A 27,521-nucleotide genomic window follows, 5' to 3' on the forward strand; every position below is an offset into this window, starting at 1 on the left:
TAGTACTCCATTCCATTTCATTCCTGATATACGCTGCAATAGAAATATTAGCAGAGTACTTCTGAATGTGGCAGAACTCAGACCTGTCTGTGGTGTCCAGCATAAATAGGAACGAAACCAGAACTGTTCTGTGAAACTCCAGTGTTGCTCTCCACATCACAGAAACACAGTTTCATCTGGAGATAATATGGAATAACAGCAACATTTCAAAACCTGGACATACAATTCAGTCTTTCTCATTTACTGAAAACTAATAATGAAAGTGGCCAAAATGTAGAAAGTTCCTAATTTAGAAATATTTGTTTTTACCCCCAAACCTTCAGGTTTTTGCTCAAAAAGCAGATTAAGAAGACACATCCCAACTGTAGAAACAATCTCAGTGTAATAGTACATTTAAATCAACAAAAGAAAGGCTTTACCTGAAATTAAATTAAGTTTTGGGTTTCCCAGCCAGAGTCCAACTAAATTTACCCATCACCTCTTTTCAGTGCAATGTTCAGTCCCTTTCAGTGGAAAGTTTTATTTATAACTTTTAACACTGATTCGTGACTCCTCGAGGTTCATAAATTGCACAGATGTCACAAAGTGCTTCACAAAATGAGTCACCCACAAAATCCACAGAAAGCTACAGAGCAGAATAGAGAACACAATGCAATCATAAAGGACTAAATCTAATTAACAGCTTCCTTGAATTAAAGTGTATTTATTTGTCTGTAGCAGTGCGGAATGACCCAGTCAAAATCCAGATCCAAATCCTGTAAGCTGATGTCCACAATCGTTCTCCATTCAGTTTAACAGAGCTTGAGCTACTTAGCAAAGATAGACAATTTTTATAACCTCACACATTGTGAAGTGATGTTCATTCAGTCTCTTAAGAGAGTGAAAAAAATGGTATGAGTGGTTGCATGACTAAAATATCAAGGGATTAAAAAAATAGTATTTCATAAGAACCAATAATGAAAACGATGAAACATTAAACCTAAACAGAAAATGAGTGCGATACTAGAGCGGTTGCAGATGTGCAGTGCCTTGGAGTGCCACTAGGGGGCAGGCATATGTATTTCAGCCGGAAGAAGGTAAACAGAGGAAGAAGAGCAACCGTTGTTCACCATCATTGTATCCTCCTAAAGCCTGATCATTTTCGTAGTTCCTCGTTATATCACGTTGTTAGCCTGCATGCTTTGAGTAGACTAGGTCCGTGTTGTTTTAAATATTTCACACTTGGCGCCTTTGTGCTTTTAAACCGCAGTGTTTAAGTGTTTTTTTTCTAGCTCGTGGGGAAAGTCGTCTAACGTGAATAACTGTTTCGCTGATATTGGTGGCGCGTTTATCGCCATTTTGCGCGTTGAGCGACTCGAAACCAGCAAAAAGGTATTCATTTAGCAAATTATTCGTTTTTAAGAGCGGTTTTATCGTTCGTGTGCAATATTTTCCGTGTGATAGTTGACCCGAACGGCATTTTCTTTGTTTTTTAGAATGGCCGAAGCAGACCGACCGGGGAAGCTCTTCATCGGTGGACTCAACACAGAGACCACCGACAAGGCCTTGGAGCAGTACTTCAGCAAATATGGCAGGATCGTCGAAGGTGGGATTGACCCCTCCACAAGTAGAACTCGATTTTAATTTTCTACTGATTTGGCACCGCGTACAAAGCTTATGTGTTGCTGTAATTAATACACACTTGAAATTTTATATTTTTAGTTGTAATATTACAGTTTAAATTGCATCTTTTTCTTTTAACAGTTTTACCAATATTTAAAATAAATACTGCAGACTTTGTATGAACTCGGATTGTTTCATTTTCACTTTCCATAGATATGAGTGTTTTTTGTTTTTGTTTTGTTTGTTTATTTTCAAAATACTTTGAGGGCCCTTTTGAAAAGCTAAATATACTGCTCAAAAAAATAAAGGGAACATTTCACTTTAATTTTGTGTGTGGCTCCAGATCCAGGCCTCCATTGGTTACTAAATTTGATTTCCATTGATGATTTTTGTGTGACTTTGTTGTCAGCACATTCAACTTTGTACAGAACAAAGTATTCAATGAGAATATTTCATTCATTCAGATCTAGGATGTGTTATTTGAGTGTTCCCTTTATTTTTTTGAGCAGTGTAGTTTATGGATGTATAATTAAATGCTGAAATATTAAACTATTTTATTTCCTTTGCCCAATTACATTAAAGATGAGTAGTGTTGAATGCCCGCTAAGCCCCAAAAGTTGCTTAAAATAGGAGCACAGCATCTAGTTATATCAGTAAATTGTTCAAATAAATGACATAATCCAGGCAAAGGATCACATTTGTCACTACATAATCTTTTCAGAATTAGTCATGGGTTAAATATTCTGGCTTGGTTTAATTGACATAGGATGTTTTTATTTGTATTTTTTTAATAAGAGTTTAATCTTGAGATTAAGTCACAATTTGTCCATTTTTTTCTCCCCAAGAGGCTCTGGACATTGCACATACTAAATCGAGGCTAATTGATCAAATATTTTAATTTATTTTTTTAGTACAGGTACTGGAAAATGGCTGATTTAAAAAAGATAATAATAATAATAAAATCCTAATTCAGCCAAACAAATCAAGGTTTTATCAGACCTAAACATTGATAAGTCCTGACTGTGTGAACACGATACTTGGTATTTGGCAACATATAGATTTTGAATGTTATCAATGGTTTTAGTAAGTCATTTCAGCACAAACTACATCTGCAGAATTCCAGATGGTGACACATCAACTCTCAAATTAGTAGTTTATACTAAACTTTCAATCAAAGTGTTTTATTGTTTTTTTAGTTATTATTGCAATTCACAGGATGCAATAAAATATAAAGTAGTAACAAACTGTTATGCCTTAAATCTGAAAGTATTTAAAAAAATTTTTTTATTTTTTTAAGTCCACTTCTGGTCTCACCTTTTTTGTTTTTATGTTTCAGTACTTCTAATGAAGGACCGTGAAACAAACAAATCAAGGGGCTTTGCTTTTGTAACCTTTGAAAGTCCGGCTGATGCAAAAGATGCCGCCCGGGAAATGAATGGAAAGGTGGGTCTTTGTTTTTCTTCAAGATATTATTTTTTTTATAACATTTTGAAGTTCCGATTGTAATTGTAACTTTTTTTTTTTTAACCAGTCTTTGGATGGGAAGCCTATTAAAGTGGAGCAAGCGACAAAGCCTCAGTTTGAGAGTTCTGGCAGACGAGGGCCGCCTCTGCATTCTCGAAGCCGGGGTCCTCCCAGAGGGCCCCGCGGGTCAAGAGGAGGAATGAGGGGGCCCCCATCCAGAGGTAAGATGTTAATCAGAATAAGACGTTTTTTGGCAAAGTTTGCACACAAACTAGGAATTGGACTTTGGTTTCCTCTCGATAACACAGGCATTTTTAAATATAGATACCTATTGGGGAAATTTAAAAAGGTGGGTTTTTAATTAACTTGGATAAATGCTGAAAATATGTCCATCTTTTAAGACTACTATGATTCAGAAGATGGAGATGGCTACTATAGTCGGATGTCATCCAGAGGTCCGCCAATGAAACGAGGTCCACCAGTTCGCAATGGGGGTCCTCCACCCAAGAGATCGGCTCTATCTGGTCCCATGAGCAGACGTGAGAATTTAAAACAGTCTCAGAATATGCATTTCTTTTTTTTTTTTATTGTCTCCCAACGGTTTGAGGATATAACTGTTAACTTATTGTCATTTCAGCTCCCATGTCCAGAGACAGGGATCCCTATGGCCCTCCACCCCGCAGAGACTCCATGTCCAGGAGAGATGATTATCCATCCCCAAGAGATGACCATTACAACCCTAAAGATGGGTAGGAAATATCAGAACCAGGGTCTATTGTGAATTATTTCTGAGCATAAACAGGAAAATTTACATAAGATTAAAAAAAAGATTTACTAAAATATAATATGTTAAAGTTGTTGAATAAACACTCCATAAACACTTTTATTGTACCTTGTTGTTGTGATGAACCTAAATAGATCGGTCCTGTTTAATGGTTTTTAGATACTCCAGCCGGGATTACAGTTCAAGAGACCGGGACTATGGACCTCCTCCCAGAGATTACTCCTACAGAGAATATTCTAGTTCTGGCTCCAGAGACGACTATGGCTCAATGTCAAGAGGATACAGGTATGCCTGTCACTGTAACATATTTTGCTTGACGATAAATTGCCCAGAAATGATTGTGATGAATAATATTGTATTTTTTTGATAAAATTTGAAAGTAATGTAGTGATAAAGAAGTACATCAAAGCTCAAAACTGTAATTTCTAAGTAACGGTTAACACTGGAACTGAAAGAGATTTTAAACATCCAAAAGAACTAAACAAAACAACCAAAAACACTAAATGAAATTAAAATAAAAACCTATACACATCCGAAACCATAAATAAAATAGATTATGAAGTTTCTGTATGTAAAATTGTCCTTCAAAGATATCGATCAGTCTTTGGTCTCATACCAGGAAAACTTCCAGATAGGACCTTTATAAACAAAAGTGCAAACTAACAACAAAAACACTCCATTTGAATAATTCCACTTGTGTTTTCTGGCTTGTGTCCACAATACCCTGTGCCTGGCAAGCAACTGACACCAGAGTTCACTCCTCCTTCAGCTAAGGCAACAAGAAGAGAGGGGGTCAGTCAGGTCAATGCACTGGAGTGAAGCCTTTTGTTATCCAGTCTGGTAGAAACAGAAACAGGAAGAAAACAAATAAGCAAATTAAAATGATTGGGTTTATTTTAATAATTGATGTGCTTAATATGACAGGCGGAGATACAGGTTTGCTTTAGTTCCTAAGGTTTTAAGACATTCTTAAAATCACACCTGCTTGTCTAAACATAATGGGGTTATGTTATGTTTTTTACTAAGCGACCGTGATGGTTATGGAGGTGGCAGAGAGCCGAGGGGCTACATGGATCGTCCCAGTGGTGGCTCCTACCGAGATTCCTATGATGGTTACGGTAAGATACAGCTCCATGAGCTCAACAAATTATTACCGTCACACAGGGAAAAGCTGCAAAAATAAGTCATGGCACAGGCTGCAACAGAAAGCTCAAGTTCACTACCTCCCAACAGAAGAACGTTCACCCTGAACAAACCTCCAACTCGCACATTTGTATGTAATTCAGACATTGGCTTCTAGGCTAAAAGCAGAAATTTGTCTAAAAGCTCAGTCCACACTGTCCAATTCCTATATTTATCAAAAGTGTGACAATTTCAGGCAAAGACACAATTTGATTTGACTTGACGCAGAGTATGCAACTGTAAGGATCCCTCAGAAACCTTGGAAATGTCCATTAAGTGTTGCCTAGCAAAGCACTCGCTCAAGGATTAAACTTCACAAACCTTCAAGACAAGTCAGAAAACCTCGTCTCTTTTCTTCACCTGGACCTCTTAAAGGAAAAATGGCTTCCCGAGTAAATGGCATGCAGAAATGGAGTAACACTACCCACTTATTCAATGTAGAAGATATTAATTTTATATCAACTGCAACTGCTCATCAACTAAAACATCCACATTAAATGTAGAACTCAAACAAATGGAAGATGAAAACAAAAACAAAACAAACAAAAAAACACACAACCCATGAAATTTGTCACAGGATGAGTTCTATTGGCAGAAAGTGCGCACTTAACGCTGCAAGTAATTTATTGAAGTTGAACCATTACCTGAACCATTACCTGAACCATTGACCCTGCAGGTAACTCTCGCAGCGCCCCACCCTCACGGGGCCCCCCACCATCCTATGGTGGAAGCGGTGGAAGCAGTCGTTACGATGACTATGGCAGCAGCTCCAGGGACGGCTATGGCAGTCGTGACAGTTACCCCAGCAGCCGGAGTGACCCGTACCCTCCGAGCCGTGGAGAGAGAATGGGTAGGCAGGAAAGGGGCCCCGCCCCCCCTGGCGAGAGAGGCTACCCTCCTCGTGACTCGTATGGCTCAAGTCGTGGAGGGCCTCGCGGTGGCCGTGGTGGCGGTCGGCCTGATAGAGGAATGGCTCGCAACAGATACTAAAATGGACTTGGAAGTCTCATTAATGCAAACTTTGATCTTCATACATACTTGACACATGTTTTGGAAGAAATCTGGTGAATACAAACAGACAAAATGTGTCTTAAATCTGTGACTTAGGAAGCTTAGCTTTGTATCTTTTACTTTCCCCGTTTAATGTGTATTTTTTTTCCCTTTTTTAATATATAGTATTTCTTTACCTATGTCACAGTGTAGTTAAGTGTTTTTGTCAGTTCAGTGTGAGTTGAATCTGCAATGCCCTAAATATGGCTTTCATACGCTAATAAAGCTTTTAGTTGAAACTCTACATCTGCTCATCGATTTTTCACCTCAAGATTTCTGACAAATGTGGGGAAAAAGTGACGACACCGTCTCCTTTACAAAGTTCTGTAATCATAGGTGAGTCTGTTCGCACATGTGATGGAGTGGAATGAAATATTAAACAAAATGTGCTTCCAACTGGACACTACTGTTTGCCAGATGGGGAAATGTTACTGTCAAAATGTTCCAATGTAGTTCCCCTTGGAAATGGATCCATCACCCTAGAGCAATTTGATGACATGCAACGACAAAACCAAAGGCAACAAGCAAACACAACTCGACCGATAGTCATCAGCTGGTAAGCAAAGCAAACCTTTGTTTCTCACCTGTAAATGAGTTTCTCATTGTCCTGTATTACAATCTTCACTCCAGACAACTTTTGCCTCAGGAAACGCTGCAATAAGGAGGTCAACTGAAATAAGCGCTTTTAATTGTTTTATTTGGTAATTTTTTTAAGAGCAACAAACCATGAGGATTCCTTCCTTTTGATCAACAAGATTGACAATCTGAGCCCTCGAAACAACTTTTTGCTCAACGAGTTGTGCAGTTTCAAAGAATTGGCATCAGTATTTTTTTTTGACATTAAGCGACATCTAGTGAAAAACGTTTTGTCTTAGTAAAAACCAAGCAGGCATAAATTCTGTTCAGTAACCAAACCTCTTCTACAAGCATGCCCAAAAAAACTGGAGACCCGTGGAGAAACGCCATCAACCCAGCAGCCAAACTGGAAAAAAAAAATCATACGGAGAAACTTGAAGTTGGATTGAGAACTACAATATCTTTATATTTTATTTTTCAATACACACTTAAGACAAGGACAATGTTAATTGTTTTTCTGTGTTGCAGGATGAACATCAAAGCAATGGCTGCTGAAATAAACCAGTTATATCCTCCAGTTGTTGGACTGATTTAACCAGATCATCTTTAATCAACCTAGGTATGTCCAGCACATATGACAACAGCTGCTTTGTCAAATATTACATTAGCATGTAAAATTGAAGCATGTAACATGTGGAATATATATATTGGCCAACATTTTTTGCACCCAGTTCTATGCAATCTCAATGTTGTACACTAATATTGAAACAATATGTTGTGCTGCCTTACTCCCTCTTAAGCACAGACTGTAAAGCCAGACCTAAACTAACAACAAGTCCTCCTTTAACTGAGTATAAACTCATTTATACACATTTTAAATTGTTCCTGATTTGTAAGATGAGCTGAAACTTGCTATCATTCTATAGATCTGTCGGCTTGATTTAATTGTTCGTTCATTGCTTTTCAGGTGCCGTTGCAGCCCACCGTTGCAGGGGTTGACTGAAACCATTCGACTGGAAGAACCTGTTGGAAGTGGGAAGAGTGCAGACTGAGGACTTGGTTAAATTTGATATTTGTTGTGTTTTAAATAAAGTCTTTAAAATCAGTTTTCCCTTTTTGTCTCGATACAACAGTGAAACTGGGAAAGATAATTCAGTAAAGCAGTTGTAATATTTCTAAAAGTAGCAAATCAGAATTTTTCTTCTCCCCAGACTTTTTGCAGCGATGCTAACCTTCGACATAGAAATACTTGATGAGATCGATTTAAATATTAGTCTGTGCTCTAAAAGTTTAACCCAGTTACACCAGTGATACCTTGAAAATGTATTCACACTCAAACTTTTCCCTTTTCTGTCACAAACATTAAAGTGCTTTGAGGCTTTGTGTGTTAGACCAACACAAAGTAACATAATTGTGAAGTTGGCGGAAACGTCACCACAACCATGGCCTGCATTTATGTTCAGGAGTCATTTGGAGAATTATCTATCTTTGCGCTTACTGCTGCAGGTTTTTGGGCCTTGTCTGTACCAGATTGGCATGACTAGACTGAATTTTTTGCCCATCCCTGAATTCCAAAGTCTTGACACAAATTCCAAATAAATTTAGGTCTGGACTTTGACTGGACCATTTTATTTTTACTAAATTACTTTCTCAGTCTGCTGTGTTCTGCAGGAGGCTGCTAATAAATATTTTATATAATTAGGTGAAGCTGTAGTTTAATGTTTTAAAGTTATTTTTTTCTTCCACTTTATTATGTTTTGTTTTGCTCTATTCTTGTACTATACAGCACTTTGGTTAAGCAGAGTTTTAAATGTGTTTTTCAGATAAATTGGATTTGGGAATAAACATCGAAAACATAACTGAGAAATTACATGCAGGTGAGATAAATATACAAGTTAGCTTATTCCTGAAAGCAACTGGACTTTATTTAGGCCCATTAGTGTAAAAATTAATCTTCCAATCCAAACTCAAATGATTAAACTTTAAAGAACAGTGAGAGAATGTGAATTTCACATTTGCAAGTTTCCTAAATCAGTTGCAAAACACCCCGTCAGGCTTGTTGCAGACCTGCTGGTTTTTCCCCTTCATGCAAAAATATGCTGATGCCTCTAAGATATCAGTTACTTTCCTTATTTTCTGAGCCTTGGCTCATTTGTACTTGATGAGACCATCTGCTCTCTCTCACAGCATGTGCTGCTTTGCAGGGGGAAATCCAGCACCCTGTGTATTGTTGAGGTGCCTGTTTGCCAGTAGGGGTGATCATCAGTTTTGCATGTAGTAACTGCGTCGTCCAACCCCCCCTCTCTCGCCGCCTCGTTTTTTTTTTTTTTTTTTTTTTTTTTTTTAACTTCTAGCAGAAGTGCGGATGTGAGTTGCATATTGATACGGAACAGGCCGCCACTTTTCTGTTTTAGCAATGCGGGCTTAGGCGATGATCATTTTGTGGAGCTATGAATCCCGAGGAGCAGACGGTAACGTGGTTGATATCGTTAGGAGTGCTCAGCTCGCCCAAAAAGAACATAGCGGACCCGGAGGAGTTTCTGAAAACATCACTCAAGGATGGGGTCGTTCTGTGCAAGCTCACGGAGAGACTCATACCTGGCTTCACGCCCAAGGTAAGCTGCTGATTTATTAAGTAAACAAATGTCAAACGATCGACTGATCTCGGTGAAAAGAAGGGAGGGGTTTGATGAAAGTGATACCGACAGGAACTTCTGTCTGCAGCCCTGGCCTTGCATTCTCTACCCGTGCTGTAAGTTTTGACAGCTGAACGCTTTTCTGTTACTTCTACAGGGAGTGCTGCGTCGGATTAAAGTAGGTTTTCTGCGAGTTTACAGACTACAGATTTCAATAAGTGATTTCCTGTGGGGGAAAAAAAATGTTCCGCATTCTTGATATGACTGAGTAGGTCAGTGTGAACACCTACTAAAACAAGACTAATTTTGCCATAGGAGTGCACCAAATAGTTCACACTTTCAATAGTTATTCCTGGAGAATTCACCAGAGCAAGAACATCTTGACTTTTTAATGCGATTAAAGTGATTTTGTATGTTAAATGTGGAGGTAACAAAGTTGATCATGATAACAGTTGCAAATTCAGGTCGTCACTTCCTCTTGAGCGGCTGCTCTTCCCGGTGTTGCGTCGAGATGCGTTTCCCCACCACTTCTGCCCTTCTGTCAAGCTATTGCGCGTCTTTACTGGGTTTTATGGTGGAGATTTGGCGCGTTCAAGTACACTTTGCACACTAGATTATCTATGGTGAAGAAACTGTGAAATTAAATCTTCAAATCATATTTAAATGTTTACTAACGCCTCCCCTCTCAACACTTAGCATTTTTAAGAAGTTGTACCTTTAAACAATAATTTCATTAAATTATCTCAATAAAGCTGGACTCCTTTGATCTATTAAATGCAATAAAAACTAAAATTCTAAAATTTTAACATGATCTTGATTAAAAACAAGTAAGTCATTTGTTTAAATTGTTAGAATATTTTAATACAGAATATTTAATTAATATAATCTGTAGGGGAATTTCAGAGTAGATTGGAAAACTGCCTATGCTCATTTTGTACAGTAAGGCTCTGGTTGCCTCACTGTATTTATGTATAAGACTATACCTATAGTAATTTTTTTCAGACGCATGCAGGATGCTGTATAAGCCAGTTGTAGCCCTTGAAGTTTGTTTTGATACTGTAATAAAGCATAAAAATCACTTCTATTTTTTCCACATTATATAGTACCTGGAAAAAAAAATAAAGTTTACAATTAAAAACTACAAATAATTATTTGAAGAATAGCTTCTTTTTCATAAAGCTCATTCATTGGAATATCTGGCTTCAACTGTATTCTTCAGTTGCATCAAAAGACATGAATGTTGAGAGTAAATCAAAGTTATAAAGGCATGACAACATCCTCATCTTGGATTCTTCAAATTGTTTAAACCTGTAGTAATCTTGGTGTATTTTTTTTTATTATACTGGCATTTAGCATCTATATAAAATTTTTCATATTAGACACAGAAATATAGTGTACTTGACCAGAATGAAATACCTAACATGCTAAATATGTGAAAGTCATTTGGTTACTTATGTTATTTTTATTCATTTTTTTTAAATATATTCATATGTCCAATAAATAAGCTAATGACTGAAATCATAATATTCTAAAAATGCCTTTGGAGTTTTACTGAAACTTTCAGAAACTGTGAAACTGTCAAAGACGTTATTTATTAAGTGTTTAATAAAACCACTGTGATATTTGAGCTTTAAATAATCATTATCATTATCAGTACCTACATCTTTTATTGCGGTGTTAATACTGTAGCCGACAACTACACCTGAATGCACCATGTCGGCCGTAAAACGCTATTTAAAAGCGTAGCTGGTGGGGGAGCGCAACTCTACGGCTTGATGAAACACTGCTGCGACCTGCTGTACGAAACAAAATGCAACCGGAAGTTGCAGCTTCTCTTTTCTTCCGAGCTATTTTGGTTTATCTTCATGTTATTACTCCTAGATCCACAGCGTTTACGTAATAAGTATGTTCTAGCATTGGTTAAAAGGTGAAAAGCTATGCCTTTCTTTCATACGTACTTTGTACTCGTTGTTAAGACAGACCTTTATTTTGAAAGTCTTCAAAGTGAGCGGATGTTTTGCTTAAATGTGGCTTCTTTGGCGTTTCTGTGGCTTATGACGGCAAGGAGGAGATTCATTAGCCATTCAGTAATGTTTGAAATTATTAGGCGCAACATTTGATTGGGTTTACAATCTTGTGGGGTTTTGTTCCTTCAAAGTGACACTAAAACTAAAGCTCTGACGGGCCAATGTGTGTCATATGCCTGCTTGGATTACTAAACCGAGGTGTGGGTTGATACATTTATTTTTTGTGCTCAGTATTCCCAGGATCCAAGAACAGACGCTGACTGTATCTCCAACATCAAAGAGTTTTTAAGAGGATGCTCGTCGTTGAAAGTGGAGGTAAGTTGCCTCAGTGTCTTTTTATGATCATTTTCTGTCGGCATAGCTTTATTCTGCTGCAGACCAAAGGGAAAGCTTTGATCACACTCTTTCTTGTGTTGTGATCTGCTCATTAGGTTAGACTTCATGTTTACTATGGACTAGGGAAGATGGGAATTTTTTTTATTATTTTTACTCTCACCACCTGATCCATTTACTTCAAATGGCAATAATTCACTTCCTTCTAAGTTTACTTTCTCTTTTACATTCCTATGTAAATTAACAAATAAAAAAAACTTGTTTAATGTTGTCACAGACATCTATTCCAGGATTTTGTTTTAGAGAAAGGGAAGTAATTATGCTCCGTGGTGTAACCTTGACATTATTATTCCATAAATATGAACAAATATATGACATGACCTAAATGTCATGTCATTTAGGTCATGTGGCAGAAAAAGTAATTTTTACTGCCACTAAAATATTTATATTTATTTACTGATTCTTACAGTCATAACAATATTGTTCTATATCTAAAATTATTTTGGTTTAAACAATTAGTTCAGTGGTATTTTTCAATTACAGAAAGAATAACACAAATAGCACCGGATTGCTATGAGATATGTTAGCCTATGATTACAATCTAACAGTCATATCTACTCCTGCTGAAATTGCGTCACTTACTGATTTATAATTATTGAAACAATGTTAGGGATAATATTTAGTGTTTTTTATTATTATTTTTATTTAAAGAGTTCAGCAAATCCCTTGTCAGTTTAATAGTAATTTAAAATAAACATTCTTGTTACAAAGTTGGCGTATAATATACTTATATTAGGTGATTATGTAGGCATGCTATTTGTCCTGTAGGCCATTTTAATGTACAGCTGTAGACTTTAACAGTGTTAAGTTAATAGATTGATTAGTGGTGCTCCTCCAATCTCCACAAAATCACCATGTTTTTCAGAACCAGAAGTATTTTAAAACTGATTTTATTTTTTGGTAAGCAAATAAAAGCATAGTTGTAGTCTTGTTGACTAGAAGTGCTCAGCAACGGGTGGGGGAGGGGAATGGTGCACTACTCTATGCTCCATACAGCGGGTAGAAAAGGTCTCTGAACCTTTTACTTGCTGGATTTAAATCATAAGACCAGTATGATGGACTTTCTTTTTAATTTTGGAGAATAACTTTTTAAAAAGCTCTAATAAACCTTGATAACAGTAACTCACCCATGCTGAAACAGGAATATAGTATGTTGATATTTGCTTATTTATTTCTTGGTTTGTATGTTCAGTTGTAATATGAACCGTTTCATCTTCATAAGAGTGATTTGTGCTGCTACTTTAGTTTCTGTGATCATGACCTTACCATGTTTTATTACAACTGGAAATGTTTTTTTAACAACAACAACAAAAAAATGCATATCAACAAGTGAGGTAGCATTAAACACCAAGACGTGTGTGATGGTAACTTTTAGAAACTTTATTAGACTTTGATGGGACAACTAAGCACAAACCAGCTGGGAATTTTTCCTTTATGCAAGAGAGTCTTTCTCAATTCCAGCCAGTTCTACACCGTACCAGAACAGCGAACATTAATGTCTCTCCCAGTCTGTTATAAATAATCTGTTGTGGTTTTGAAACACATCACTCGCTCTGTTTAAGCAGCGATTTGAGTCAGCAAGCTTGGCTCACTTTAGTGGTTCAGTAGTCCTGCCCAGCTGGCTTGTTATGTCTGGGAGGTCCTCTTTGCTTTTTATCCACCAACTCTGGTTTAGCCCATAATTAGACGTTCTGCGAGCAGCCACTAGGTCACTGGCAGAAGGTTTCTGAGAGGTGCTGTCAAACGTATCAGCCTGGGGATGACTATGTGGCTACTTCTAACCCTGCCCTTCCCTCAGCGATTATGGTATTTTCTTTTTGCCTTTTGCTCTGATAAATAAATAATGCCTGGCTGTCCAGTGCCTATATGAAGAAAGCTGGGTAACTGCTTTCACTTCTGCTTGCAGATGACAAGGAGGAAGAACCGATTACCGTTCATGGCCTGTGATTTTTTTTTAATCACTGTTGTGAAATGTGAAAGATGCATTTGCCCTTTGTTCATACGTTGCAACTGTCATTTAGTGCAACAACTATTGCAACTCAGGTCAACATCTCATAACTAGCACAGTTAAATCCATGTTAAAAATCTACATGACTGACCCATCTACTGCAATAACTCCATCGTTACCAGAAACAAAGCACACAGCCTCTATTGTTGCTTCTTTTCATTTTATTCAAAACAATCATACACAAGTTTTTCTCTCTGTTGATTTCATACCTGAACACGTCACACACACAAAAACGCAACTAAAACACAACTCCTGAATCTGCTGTTACAGTGCTCAGCCTCTATATTTAAGATGTTTTATTTAAAATGTGAAACTTTATCCACTGGAGGAAAGACGATAGCTGTCTGAGTTGGGCTAACCTGGCACTGTGAGTGCAGGGAAGTGGAAAGAGAATTGCAAATGAGTGTTTCTCTGTTTGTTTTGTTGCAAAAAAGGGGGTCAGGTTCAAAATATCTGTTATCTTTGCCTTATAATCACTTTATGTATGCTGCATCGGTATAGGTCTCCTTCTTTTGTTTGTGTTGCATGGAAGAATAAGAGTCTTGTTAGTGTGAATCACGAAAGCAACAAAACTCACTCTTCCCTGTAAAGGAGCTAATTTTGACCTACTCCTTAGCCATGTTTCTGCCACAGAACCTTTTCCAGGAACCTATGGTTGGCTTTCAGGGCCATAATTATCTACCCTCGGTTTCCACCAGATCTACCAGGGGGGTATTACGCAAAACTGACTTCTTAGCACTTTATACCATGATGCATGTTATTCCCTCATCAAACATACCTGGAGTGTTTGTGGTTTGCATGAAACATTCATGCTTGTTTGACAATCCTTGAATCTCCCGTGGCAACCATTAGGCGTTGGGCGCCATCTTTTGTTTCCAGTTCTAGTTAGCCTTCCAATAGTTGGCTTATTGCTACTAATTTTCCTACTTCCATCTGGAAGACATGACACTGAGATGTGACGCCATATCTGGATCTAAACTCTGATTGCAGAGATAAATCAAATGCACTATAAATCTTAATATTTTAAATTTGAATTAGGCCACAGAGTTATAAGGAAATATAAACTGGGAGATAATTGAAACAAAATGCTGGTATTATTCAACCAGTAGATGACGCTTAGCTCCTCCCACCTGAAAACCTCACCTGTGGTCTGGTGTAGATCCAAAGGCACTAACTCTCTCCCTGTTATGGCTGTTTTCTGGGCTAGAGCTCTATGGTAACGTTACAAATTAAAATTCAACTCGACGGAGTTGAATTTTAACTCGTTGCAACACCGTGTTGTGATCCCAGTTGGTAGTAATCTGGAAGCTATGGGTTAACCTGATTGAAACATGCTTTATGCTGAGGTTTAAATGTTCCCAGTTTGTATGAACAGATGGTTTCAGTTTTATTTTTTGTCTGACTGTGTTTTCTCTGTTTCTTTTCCATCCAGGGGTTTGAACCAGAGTGGTTGTACACTGGAGAGAATTTTGGCAAGGTCCTGAATACGCTGCTGGCATTCAACTTTGCCACGCAAGGTAACAGTTCTCATCTTTTTCTCTGCTGCGGTTCAGTTTGCTTGTCCAAGTGAAAGCTCAACACTCTTAGATTTTTGGCTCTAATGGCAGCAAAAAGAGTAACAAAACATTATGCATAGCGACATTTACTTTGTTTTTATCCAATAGCAAATGATTTATTGGACCTTTACTGCACCCAATTGTTTTAAGGAATGAGAAGCTGTTCACACTATTGAATAGCTTCATGTCAGCTGTTTGAATGGGATTCTTCTGTCTGTAAGAGTAATAAAGTCCCTATGGTATTTTTAGATTTATGCTAAGAAGTCTCCATTTCTCTCCAGGAGTAATAGGCTTCCTAATTTTGTCTGTTTTGTCATTAGAGGTCTAGATCACTTTTATTTAATGCACATAAACAAAACTTATTGATACTAATCCTTTAAGGATTCAACATTGTGATTATGACAGTTATGATAATGTTTATTCAGTATATTTATTGTATTTTTGAGACAATGTATGAAAGTCTAAACATAAACTTTCGCTAAATTTAGTTGTTTTCAAGCGCTTAAGCCACTGTTATAATTTTTTTTCGTTGCTCTCTTTACAGAGTAACATTGTCAGTATACCAAGCTCTTGTTTGTTGGTTAATTAGGTGAGCTGTCAGCTAATTTAGGTAGTCAGTCTGTATCTTGGGGTTTCCCTAATGGGAGTGATGGGTTGTCCATGCAGTTCAAGTCTAGATTTTCAAAAACTGAACTTTTATTTATTTTAAAGGAAAAAAACAACAACAATAGAATCCTTCTTTCAGTAATCTGACTGGGAGTGTGCAGAAACAGGTGTGGGAGGGGCAGCGGTGTTTGACTGTGTGTTTGAAAACGGGTCATTCTGATACAAACTCTTCAACAATCTTTGAAACCGTAAATTTTACATACTTCAGCATACCTTGATGCATTAATTAGCCCATGCTTGACATACGTACAACAAATTAAGGAATTATTATTATTATTATTATTATTATTATTATTATTATGATCTGGAAATTGCGAAATAAGATTTTTTTTTGGTCGATGAGCAAAAAAGAACATTAGTAAATGAGTTGACACTACACTGAGGGTTTTGGCTGCATGTCTCTCTGGGTTACAGATGGGCAGCTTGCATGGCAGTGTGTGCTTGTGTCACGCTGTGTGCCATTTTTATTCATGCTTTAATGCACCTCAGACAGTATCCTGTGACCTCATGTGTGTGTAATATTGTAATAAATGTGGTACGAAGGTGAAAATACTGTTGGAATTTGAAACGCCATACAAATCCTGGACTAGCTGCTTCACTGAGGAGTCTTTGTTTGGAGTCTGTCAGATAAAAGTAATACATTAAAGTGATTCAAACACACCACCAACTGTTTAGGTTGTAGATGTTTAGATATCATCAGTTGTTTTTTTTTTTTTTTTTACAATTCATTTCTTAAAAAACTCCAATCATTTTCATTAAATAAATACATCAACCATCCATACAGCATTTCGATTTTTGTAAAAAGTAACTATAATAAAATAATGATTAAGCTTGTAATAACATATGTGTGCAGTATTTTTTAAAGTTGATTCACATGTTGTTTGCCCTTGATGAATTGATGAATTGAATGAAAAAAATGACTGTGCCGCAATGTGAGGAGCTGAAACTTCATTTTACTCTGATCGCTGGGGAATAAAAAGATTTGCAGTCGATTTGCCAGTGTTTGAAGACGGTTGGTCGGGAGGTTTACCAGTCAGACTTTTTCATGTGATATCGATTATTTTTATATATTTTTTTTTAAGTCTGACCAGTTCTGACCAATTCTGGTCATTGTTTTTTCTAAAAATGAAAAGAAGCGTCTGACCCTTAACTTTTTATGTGATTTTTATTGAACTGAAACAAGTGCATTTGTAGACCAAAAATGTTGGTAGCTATACATTTTGATGCAATTAATCAATTGGGGGAAAATAATCAGATATTAAGTGTTTGTGATTAATTCTGAATCAAATCTATGGCTGACTGATTGGTGCATCTTGTGATTGATCAAATATTAATTATTGCAATCTAATGTGAGATCATTGCTATGTAGTATCCTTACATGTTTCTTGCTTTGTTTGTTTCTTGAATCCTCTGTATGTAAAAAAGTGGTGACCACTAAACAGACGGGGTTGTTGGGCTTCGCTGTGCAGACGGGTTCACATATGGGATTTATGAGTTCCACCTGTCACTGCCTTCAGCGTCTGTTTTTAATGATAACAATCATTTTTAAGTATGATGTATGCCGGCATATGGAAAGCAGAGGCTCTCCTGCTTTTTCCCATCTAAATCATATCAGAGTCTCATGAATTCAAAATGATGTGCTGATGAAACAAGATTACACAAAATATTGCTGTTTTACTGTCGGTAAGAGAAAGTTCCCCTGAGGATTATATCCTCGCACCTTTAATGTTTATTTGATCCAATTTTAGGTTTGAAAGGTTAATTGTGCATCACATTCCTTTCTCATCCTTTGTAATTTGAAAAAGCATCAAACAACAAACTTGGGTGGCTTCCAGTTGGCATGAAATGAGTTTCCTTCTGCGAGTGCTTCTGCTTGCTCGCCTGTGTCTGTTTTATTCCAAATAAAGGAAGGTTACTGCTCAGTGCACTGGCAGAACTGCTCTCATACTGCAGGGCAGCTGATATCTACTGACTTTAAATCAAAGATCCTCTGCAGCAGTGGGTGACTTATGACACAGAGCTAGAGCTGACATAAATCTGATTTTGATTTTTTTTTTTTTCCCTCCATTGGCTCTGCCTGTGCAATAAAATTGCTATCAGACAAGAGCAGCTTTGGAGAAAATATGATCCGAGAGCAACATGGATGCTGCACAAGCACAATCTCTGATGTTGTTTATTTGAAGGCTGCTCTTTGTTTAGCTGCTTGTTTATTCCAGCCTTGTAATGTCAGTTTTGGTTAAATCCGATTATCCTGTGAGTAATCATAAATTCGTAGGCTTTGTTTGCTCGCTGCCTTGGAGCGGGGCAGAGCAACAGAGCGTTATTAACATGAAGTATCTTCAGGTTGTCATCCTCCACTGTGGCTGTGCACCTGCATGACGTGTTTGTGAACCTTTTCCAGGTGAGAGCACTGAAATGTAACCTTAATTTGAGGCTTCCTGTTTCGTCCGTGTCTGTGCGTAGATTGTGCTGTGGAGCGATGTCCTCAGTCCGGTTCGTCCTCTCCTAATCAGACGACGTCTTCACACGCGCTGTCCTCCACCAGATCCAAAGGGTCTCTGCGCAGACAATCTAAATCAGTGGTATGATTCCTCTTTATTTTCAGCTATATTTAATATTTTTAAGATGAAACAAGATGAAAGTCTTTCACCAAGGAGCTTGCATGTTCTCCCTATACATATATGGGTTTTCGCCAGGTACTCCTAGCTCCTCTCAAAGTCCAAAAACATGACTGCTGGGTCAATGATTGTAAATTGTCCATGTGTAAGAGTGTGGGAATAAATGACGGATAGGTGGGGTGCTTAAATACGTTTTAGAGGTTTTTCTTAAGCCAATTTGTTGAAAATGCTAAAATATATTCTTAGATGGCTTTGCAATTCCTTTATATGAAGAAATAATTTCCTAAATAAAGTTCTGGGGGAAAGGCAGTAATAAGTAGAAAATGTAGATGAAGTATATATTTTATGTATCAACCAGTATCTGCTTCTTCAGGTTGGTAAGACTAAATAAATGTAACCTACTAACCTTGATGATCATGACTCATTTTATTTTGAGAAATTTTAAATAACAAGTTGAGCTGCCGTAATATCACTTAAATTAATGAAAAGAGTTTTAGTGTTGCATTCAAGACAACTTAGCCTGCTTTATGTTCAATAAACTTACTAACTTTTTGACCTTTCTGTTCCAGTCTGATTCATTTTCTCTGTTTAAGCTTTTAAGTCGGTGTAGTTGCTCTACTGGACGACTTTATTTTTCTCAGATGTTATAGTCAAATCAAGGCATTGTTTGTTGACTGTCTTTAGTCATCACTAATTACTGGATTGGTCTCAACTTGCTTTGATGAACTTTTTAAGCCTCCCTGTCACATGCAAAGCATGTGACAGGGGGGGGGTGACAAGTAGCAGACTGTCGCCTCACAGTGTTTCAGGAAAATCACTAACAAATTCAGAATATTAACACCGTTGATAGATTAAAATGAACCGGAGCTCGGTGTGGATGTGAAGACACCAGAGGAAAACATTTTACCGTCTGACAATCAGCTGTTTAATATATAAGTTCACTAGAAAAATAATAGGTTGTTTAATTTGGGAAGCACATACCTTTATATGTAAAGCTCAAATTCTGCTATAGTGCATGTAATCAAAAAGTAATTGGGACAAAAAAATTAAACTACAGAGAAAGCTCATCAGGAGTGAAGCTTATGTACCTATTTATTTAATTGCACTTAGTTTTTAAACTTTTATTAAGAAAATATGATGATTATTTTATTATTATTTATTTTTTTTTCATTTTCAAACAACGTGGAATTTGTTGTTACATAATTTATGTTTACTGAATGATACTAATCTGAATCACTTTTGAGATTCAGATTAGAAAGTAACCAGTCAGTCCACAAGAGGTCAGAATCTGCAAAGTTTCCTTTGGTATCAACCAGGAAAAACGTGAGCACCGCGTTTCTAGTTTAGATCGCCTAACTAATCGAGGTGGGAAATTATCTGCAATCAGTCTCGACTGGATTCACATCCGTCCAAATAGATTATAGAGGACAGATGTTGGTGAAAGCTCTACATCACTTTTTTTTATCTAGTAAATGTCTAATTGTGAAAATATAGGCATTATTACCGGTAATATCTCACCAGTATGTTACCATGTGCAGACATAAATCTTTACTGAAACTGTGGAAACACTAGTTTTGCTGGTGACTGGACCTGACCCAGCTGTTCAAACAGGAAATGTCTGAAAACGGCGGCGGCGGGCAGGTGATGGTGAAGGCCCGCTTCAACTTCAAGCAGAACAACGAGGACGAGCTGTCCTTCAGCAAAGGTGAAGTGATCATCGTCACGCGGCAGGAGGACGGCGGGTGGTGGGAGGGGACGCTCAACGGCAAGACGGGCTGGTTCCCTAGCAACTACGTTCGAGAGATCAAACCATGCGGTGAGTTTAGTTTCCCTTCTCTGACAATAATCCCGTCTTTCAGCTTTGATAGCATTGGTCTGAAAATGTTGAATTTTATGCATTTAATGGACTCAGTCAATTAAGTGGTCCATTTAATGGACTCCTAGTCCATTAAACTCTCCAATGCAATTGGAGAGTTTTCACTTTTGCTTATAATGCTCATATATAGCTTGACTGAGAATAATTTAATGACATAATTGAAGTTAGAAATGTTGATGATGTAGCTTGTTTGGTAAATATATTCTGTTATTGTCTCTGAATTCCTCCTCAGAAAAACCACTATCTCCTAAAGGAATTCCTCTGACCAAGAACTATTTCAGTGTGGTGAGTTTCCATCAAATGTTATTAAAAATGCACATTCAGGTGTAAAATGGATTATCTATTCCTACTTATATTGGCTAAAATCAAACAAAGGTGTATCAGCCCTGTTTTAAATTCAGACATTTGATTTAGTGTCCTGCTTGCTGTTGAAGGGAGAGTAAACATCATGGTGAAATCAAAACCTGCAAATAGAAGATTGTAGCAGCTTATCCCACTGGTTAAGAACTTAAAGAGGCCTCAGAAGAATTTCAAATCAGTTGTTATGCTGTACAAAAACTAATCTATGAGTGGGAAGCAATCAAAATAACTGCCAACTTGCCCAAATCGGGCCATTCAAGCGAGTTTACCTCGACAGTGGACGGCAAGATGCTAAAAGAAACATCTGAAAACCCTAAAATTTCATTATGGGACCTACAACAAACTGTACATATTTAACTTCCATGAGAGCTGTGCAAGGAGGAACCATAATTTGCTCTTAAAAACATGATGGCCTGACTCAAGTTTGCCCAAGCAAGTGTAGACAAGGACTTGGGCTTCTGGAAAGTTTGTTCTTGGACATATGAGTCTGTAATTCAATTATTTGGACTCTTGAACAAAGTAAATGCAACTTTTTAGAAAAAGAACATTGTGGTAGAAATGTCATGGTTTGGGCCTGGACCTACTGCAGGTGCCCGTAATACATTTCTTAAATTTATTTTTTGTTTAATGAGTAAAACAGGATTAACCTTTGATTTTTAGTGGGGCTGGGAGTTCAGAAAAAACTAATTAATTAAATTAACGTACTAACGAAATAAATGGCACATAAATGGATAAATAATTCTTAATTTGCCACAAGTTGGCCGTTTTTATAAGTTATTTTCAGAACATGGAAGGTTTTTATAAGATCAGATTATTTTAAATATTCTCTCTGTTTTGTTTTTCACAGGTGGTTCAGGACATCTTGGATCATGAGCGGGAGTTTGTTAAAGAGTTACAAACTGTGCTCACTTGTTACCTCCGACCCCTGCAAGCTAGCGACAAGTAAGAACAAAACAATGACATGGGTCCATTACTGGCTCTTACACTAGGAGTCTGAATTTTGACCTATCCTTTTGGGTAATTGAAAAAAATAAAAAAATAATATTGGTAGCAATATATTTATCACAAGTAAAGTCATGGTGAAGGTTTGTACACCATCTTTCACTTTCAGTTTTTAAGTATGAAGATTAGTGAAGTGCAACTTTGGATAAATAACAGATCATTTCTGTTATTTAACTAAGTTGTTGGTTCTGAGGAAATTTAGAGTATAAATAGCAGTCAGGAGCTGCACAATTAAATCTATTTAGCAAGAGTTGGCTCCTCTGTGAAAGCAGAAGTTGTGCCAGTTTTTTGGTCTGAGTTTTGAGGTGTGTTTTAATATATTGCCATGAAACAAAGACCTCAGCTATGACTTTGGAGAAGCAATAAAATATTTTGTTGCCCATCAATCTAAGAAGGAGTGTAAAGCAATATTTGTCAACTAAAATCCATCATCTTATAGTGAGAAAAATTATTTTCAAATGGAAACGTTCTAGTTGGCTCCCAATCTTACAGAAGTGATGTTTCAACTTGAAGTTACGCAGTGCAAGGCTAAGAGGGACTGGAACAAACCCAAAGACCAAAGACTAGACCCTTAAAGACATAAGTTAGAGTTGGTGAACAGCCTCTTTTCTTTAAAATATTAATGGCAACAATGCTCAGTTCTGCTAATTTAGCAAACCAACAGTTTAGCAAAAAAGCTACATTTGATGTTAGTGGGATCGTTGGAGACTTTGTCATGAAAAAACATTTCATTGAGGGAAATTTTATTTATTTGCAATTGATTTCATTGGTTCAATATTCACCAAAAATATCACAAGGCAATGCTTTCCAAATATCTTGCAGCAGCAAACTAAATGTATCCAAATGAAGCATATTTTACTGTCAGGCACAGAGGTGAAAGGCAGAGAAACTGGGTCATGAACCAGGACGATGACCTGAAGCACAAGACAATCTCATGTCAAAAAGGAAAAAAAACAAGACTGAAGATAGAACTTTTTTAACCAATATCAGTCTGATTAAAATACTGTGGTGTGACCTAAATGCATTTGTGTAAAAATAATCTACTGCTCACAGATATGTATAGTGAGCAAAGCTTGTCCATAATGATGTGAGAGGTTACAGAAAAACTGAAGTTGTTGCTCTTAAAGGTGTTTTTATAAGCTGCTGAATCATTGCATGCCATTTTTTCACACACCACTTCTCCATTTTGCTTCAGTAAAAAAATAAAAATAAAAAAACAGGGTATGATATGTTACACGTTGTTATTCCTCTGAGGTTGAATCAATCTAATTTTATTCCCAGAGAAAAACGAGTCTTTTTTTTCTCCACCATGTTCTAAAATATAAAACTTTAGAAGTGATTTAAAAGTTACTACAATGATGGCAAAAGTTACCATAGTTTAGAACAGTCTGGATTAATTTTCACATTGTTTTCTAATATTTAACTTTCATTAATAAGTCACATTTTAGAAAAGGCTGACTGTTGTCCGTGTTCATGCTCACTCCTGCGTGTTCAGGTTAAGTAGTGGAGACAGCGCCACCTTGTGTGGGAACCTGGAGGAGATCCTCACCTTCCAGCAGGGACTGTGTTCAGCTTTGGAGGACTGCACCAAGTAAGTCTAATCACTGATTTATCTCTTCAAACTGTGTTTGTGGAGTTTAATAGACCAGAAGACGACAAATACGTGTGATCATTTCCTTTTATGTACATTTAACACTGTAGAGTTCTGCAAAGCTTCTCACATGTGCATTTTTGCAATCACTTCCTTCCGTCTAGACGCCTCTGGTTGTGCTTCTTTGTACAAGTGCCACCTTGCAAAGTGTGTGAATGTGTAATATCACAGTTACTGTAATGTTAGACAAGTTTATATGAACAATGTGTCAGCTCTTGGAGCATTTATTCACAGCTGAGAAAATTCCCCTTCACTGTTACTTACAAACTGGTGCCAGAATAAGCTCTTAAAGTTTTGCTGTTACATGACAAATGTGTATTTTTAACACAGAATATTTCATTTCTAATTTTTGTGTTAAATATTAATATTTAAATATGAAATGAACATTTAAAAAAACAGTTTAATGTTAAACTTTGAAACGGACGTCATGAATAATGACAAGAGGGAAATTATTTTAAATGTTCACGGCTTTCCAGGTTTACTTCTTGAACCGGTCCTGTGTTTCTTCCTCTTCATATTTTTAACTCTTCCTCTGAATTTCCAGAGTCGCAGAGGGGCAACAGAGAGTGGCAGGATGCTATTTAAATCTCATGAGTCAGATCAAGAGTCTGTACCTGAATTACTGTTCGAGCCATCCATCAGCCGTCTGCATCCTCACTGATCACAGGTCAGCCCCTGCACACAAAAACAGCACAAAAATCAGCAATTTACAATCAAAGCAGAACTTCTGTATGAAGGTTACTATGGTGTCATATGAAAGGTTAAATATGTCCAGATTTTCAATATCAGGCTATAAATTAAGTCAAATGTTTTTTTTTAATTGTTCATGCATGCTACTTTTTTTAAAAAATGTGAAATGTGTTTGCAACAGTTATTTTTTCCACAATTTTTAGCTCTGACTGAGGAGAATAAGTTTTGTTTTGATGTACTTAGGGAAGTATACATGCAATAATCCTAATTTTATCCAAGGCATTCTGCCATCCCCACAAAACTGCAATAAAATCCTACTCCTGCAAATGGCTTGTTGTATATTTCAGCAATAATAACAACCACCTTGTTACATTATTTCTTACCAGTTCATTAGGTTTTCGAAATTAAAGCTTTGTTTAAAACCTTCACTGTTTTTAATTGTTAGTTAAACCTTGGTGTTAGTAAATATTTTTGCAGCTTATTATCTTACAGTAATAGTAGCAGTATAAGCAATAAAATTAGGTCTCCTTGCAGAGGTTGCACTAGATATTCTCATTATCCATCATTTTTACTGACAGCGCCCCAAAATCCCACCATATTATACTTTTACCTGTCACTTTAAAAAAAGATATTAACAATGACGTATTCAGCTGCATTTAATTTTTTCATCCACTTTAATAGTTTAATAATTTTATAGTATGCCACCGACATAAATCTGAATTAACTTCTATATACACATTAAATTGAACTCCACATACTGAAAACCTGAAAAAAAAAAAACTAGTGAAAACATTTACCTCTCATAGAACCTAAAAATCTCCCATAGTGTTCAGATAAACTGGTAAAAAGCTCTATCCATTAACTTGTCAAATATTTTCTAATTTCAGTGGGAAAGAAATATATTTCATTCAAACAGGAAGACGTTTCATTAGACCGGAAGTTGTAATTTTTAAACTGAACTCGTTCTGGTTAGCTTCACGCGAACGCGGATGAATCGGGTATAAAACTGTACGTTCGTGTTTCTGGTGAAGGACACTTAACGGTCTCAGCTTTGAAAACGGTTGGTTAAAAAAACAGAAAAAAACCATCTAGCCTGTTAACGGTCTAACTGTTTTTTAACCGTCAAGCCGGGGACGATATTTCTGTGGAGCTAACATGTCTGGAAAACAGCAGAGTCGCGGCGGATGGAGGAAAACTTTATGGAATCCAGAAACGAGAAAGTTTTTCGGGCGAACAGGGGAGAGTTGGCTTAAAATCTCCGCGTACTATGTGATTTTCTACGCATTCCTCGGTGGGATTTTCATCGGGACCATTCTGGTTTTGCTAATGACGTTAAGTGCGTACAAACCCAAATACCAGGACAGAATTGTTCCCTCAGGTCTGTCATTCTCACCCTACGCCGCCAACTTTGACATCATTTTCAAGAAGGACGACCCGTCTTCATATGAGAAGTATGTCAACAGCTTGAAGAAGTTTATTGAGCAATATAATGATGAGAAGCAGACTGACGACATGAAATTCGAGGATTGTGGAGCCATCCCGAAGTCATACACTGAACGCGGCGAACTGGACAGTAAAGCAGGACAGAGGAAAAGTTGCCGTTTCAGCAGAAGGGAGCTGCAAGACTGCTCCGGGCAAAACGACACCACCTTTGGCTTTAAGGAGGGAAAGCCGTGCCTCATTCTCAAGCTCAACAGGATGATCAATTTCAGACCTACACCTCCTTCCAGCAACGATTCGCTTCCAGATGCTCTGAAAGGCAAATCCTTTGATAACTTAATGCCCGTTCACTGCACGAATAGGTTTGAGGTAGACAAAGGCAAGATCGGAGAGATCAAGTACTTTGGCTTCGCGGGGCGCGGAGGTTTCCCTCTCCAGTACTACCCTTACTACGGCAAAATGCTGCATCCCAATTACCTGCAGCCTCTGGTGGGCGTCAAGTTCACCAACGTCACCATGAACAAGGAGCTCAAGGTCGAGTGCAGAGTGTACGGGGGCGGCTACGAGAAGGGCAGCCTTGATGGATTATTTTACGTTCACCTCACTGTGAAACAGTGACCCCAGACACGACATGGTGGCAAAATAAAAAATAAAAAAAAAAAACGTAGAAAGATATTCAAGAGTTCAGATAACTTATATTTGATTTTTCGTGTTTTCTTACCAGAATTAAAATAGAATCTAAAATACAGGGCGGTAGCAATAGCAAATACTCTTTCTACACTTAATGATTGGGGTGGCGGGGGATGACTGGGATGTTCATCGATTATTGTAAAAACTTGCAGTTTCACTACTGATATGTAGCCAGCTGTGTCTCTGTCGCCATGGTGTTTCATCCTTATGTGGTTTATATATTGAAGTGTCCAGGCTTTGTAGGGTCCTCTGTTTTATTTTTACTTTAGTGCTCCATGCCTGGGCAGCTGTTCATTTATGTGAGTGCGTAGAGGTTTTGTCAGTGTGTTTAGACTCTGTTGTACCTTTAAGGTGTTAAGATGTTTGTGTTATGTTTTGTTTTCATAAATTTTCCTTATTCAAGTTTGCCATAGAAGAATGTTTGTTCACGTTTTGTTCAGCTTCACAATAAAATTGGTTTTGGATAGGATTTTACTTCAATAACATTTGTTCTTTCTACTGGTATAAGTTTCATATCAATAAGACAATAGACAGGGATACATATATTGGCAGGCTATTGATTAGAATAATAATTAATAATACATGTTTTGGCTCCCACTGCTAAATAAAGAGTAAAGAATGAAATAACTTTTTGCACATAACCACACTTCTCTTAACTGCTGGTATGAGTTAGAATAATATTTGGGGAAAATAGATGGGGCATGCAGATATTGGCAGGCACAAAATCCAACACATGCAACCCCTGGCTAACATGGAGAAATAGAGTTAAGAGTGAAATAACCTTTTCTACATAATCGCACTTGTTCTATGAACTGATGGTATGAGTTTCACATCAATAGGATAATATTAGATAGACAGGGGATGCAAATATTGGCAGGCTAATAATTTACTTTGCCAAAAAATGCATCCCCCTGCTAACTTGGAGAAATAATGAGTTAGGAGAGATTTCACTTTTTCTACATAATCATACTTGTTCTCTGAGCTACTGGTATAAGTTTAATATCAGTGGGACAATAGACAGGGGATGCAGATATTGGCAGGGTCATAAAATATGTCCCCTCCTACATTAATAGACAACAGTTAAGGGTGATGTAAAATTTTATACATAATGGGCCTCTGTTTTGTCATGCATTAAATTATTACGGTGTTACAAGAAGAAGCAGGGAATTGCAAACCATTAGCAGAGAACACATTCCTCAGATACTGACTGTAAAACATTCAACTCATATGTCTCAATAAAGGTGTCAAAA

General features: G+C 37.2%; 3 protein-coding genes across 5 annotated transcripts in view; all 3 read left to right on the forward strand.

Moving 5' to 3' along the window:
• The first annotated feature begins 1,068 nt into the window (after positions 1–1,068).
• Positions 1,069–7,764, forward strand: rbmx (RNA binding motif protein X-linked). 2 transcript variants are annotated; one of them, XM_015029637.1, is made up of 10 exons: positions 1,069–1,194; positions 1,272–1,371; positions 1,476–1,585; positions 2,939–3,045; positions 3,134–3,287; positions 3,468–3,605; positions 3,704–3,815; positions 4,010–4,135; positions 4,877–4,968; positions 5,709–6,326. In XM_015029637.1, exons 3-10 carry the CDS (start codon positions 1,477–1,479, stop codon positions 6,020–6,022), a joined length of 1,152 nt encoding a protein of 383 aa, XP_014885123.1. In that variant the 5' UTR covers positions 1,069–1,194; positions 1,272–1,371; position 1,476; the 3' UTR covers positions 6,023–6,326. The 2 variants fall into 2 exon arrangements, 1 of the variants encoding a protein (XP_014885123.1); XR_001424630.1 differs by lacking the exon at positions 5,709–6,326 and adding exons at positions 7,187–7,277; positions 7,626–7,764 and having other exon boundaries at positions 1,071–1,371.
• A 1,222-nt stretch (positions 7,765–8,986) lies between these two features.
• The window catches only part of arhgef6 (Rac/Cdc42 guanine nucleotide exchange factor (GEF) 6), a 40,638-nt gene continuing 22,103 nt past the window's right edge, over positions 8,987–27,521 (forward strand). For both annotated transcript variants that reach the window (XM_015029638.1, XM_015029640.1), the window contains exons 1-9: positions 8,987–9,273; positions 11,553–11,636; positions 15,155–15,239; positions 18,408–18,526; positions 20,174–20,378; positions 20,671–20,723; positions 21,646–21,740; positions 23,296–23,391; positions 23,996–24,118. In XM_015029638.1, the coding sequence (XP_014885124.1) occupies positions 9,109–9,273; positions 11,553–11,636; positions 15,155–15,239; positions 18,408–18,526; positions 20,174–20,378; positions 20,671–20,723; positions 21,646–21,740; positions 23,296–23,391; positions 23,996–24,118 (1,025 nt within the window). In that variant the 5' untranslated portion in view covers positions 8,987–9,108. The remainder of the gene's footprint in view (positions 9,274–11,552; positions 11,637–15,154; positions 15,240–18,407; positions 18,527–20,173; positions 20,379–20,670; positions 20,724–21,645; positions 21,741–23,295; positions 23,392–23,995; positions 24,119–27,521) is intronic.
• LOC106945745 (sodium/potassium-transporting ATPase subunit beta-233-like) lies at positions 25,075–26,745 on the forward strand. The gene has a single exon (XM_015029643.1). The coding sequence runs from the start codon at positions 25,297–25,299 to the stop codon at positions 26,197–26,199; it is 903 nt and encodes a 300-aa protein (XP_014885129.1). The 5' UTR covers positions 25,075–25,296; the 3' UTR covers positions 26,200–26,745.

Source organism: Poecilia latipinna, unplaced genomic scaffold (genome assembly GCF_001443285.1).
Source record: "Poecilia latipinna isolate Pla-1442-1.1 unplaced genomic scaffold, P_latipinna-1.0 Scaffold159, whole genome shotgun sequence".
NCBI classification, from domain to species: domain Eukaryota; kingdom Metazoa; phylum Chordata; class Actinopteri; order Cyprinodontiformes; family Poeciliidae; genus Poecilia; species Poecilia latipinna.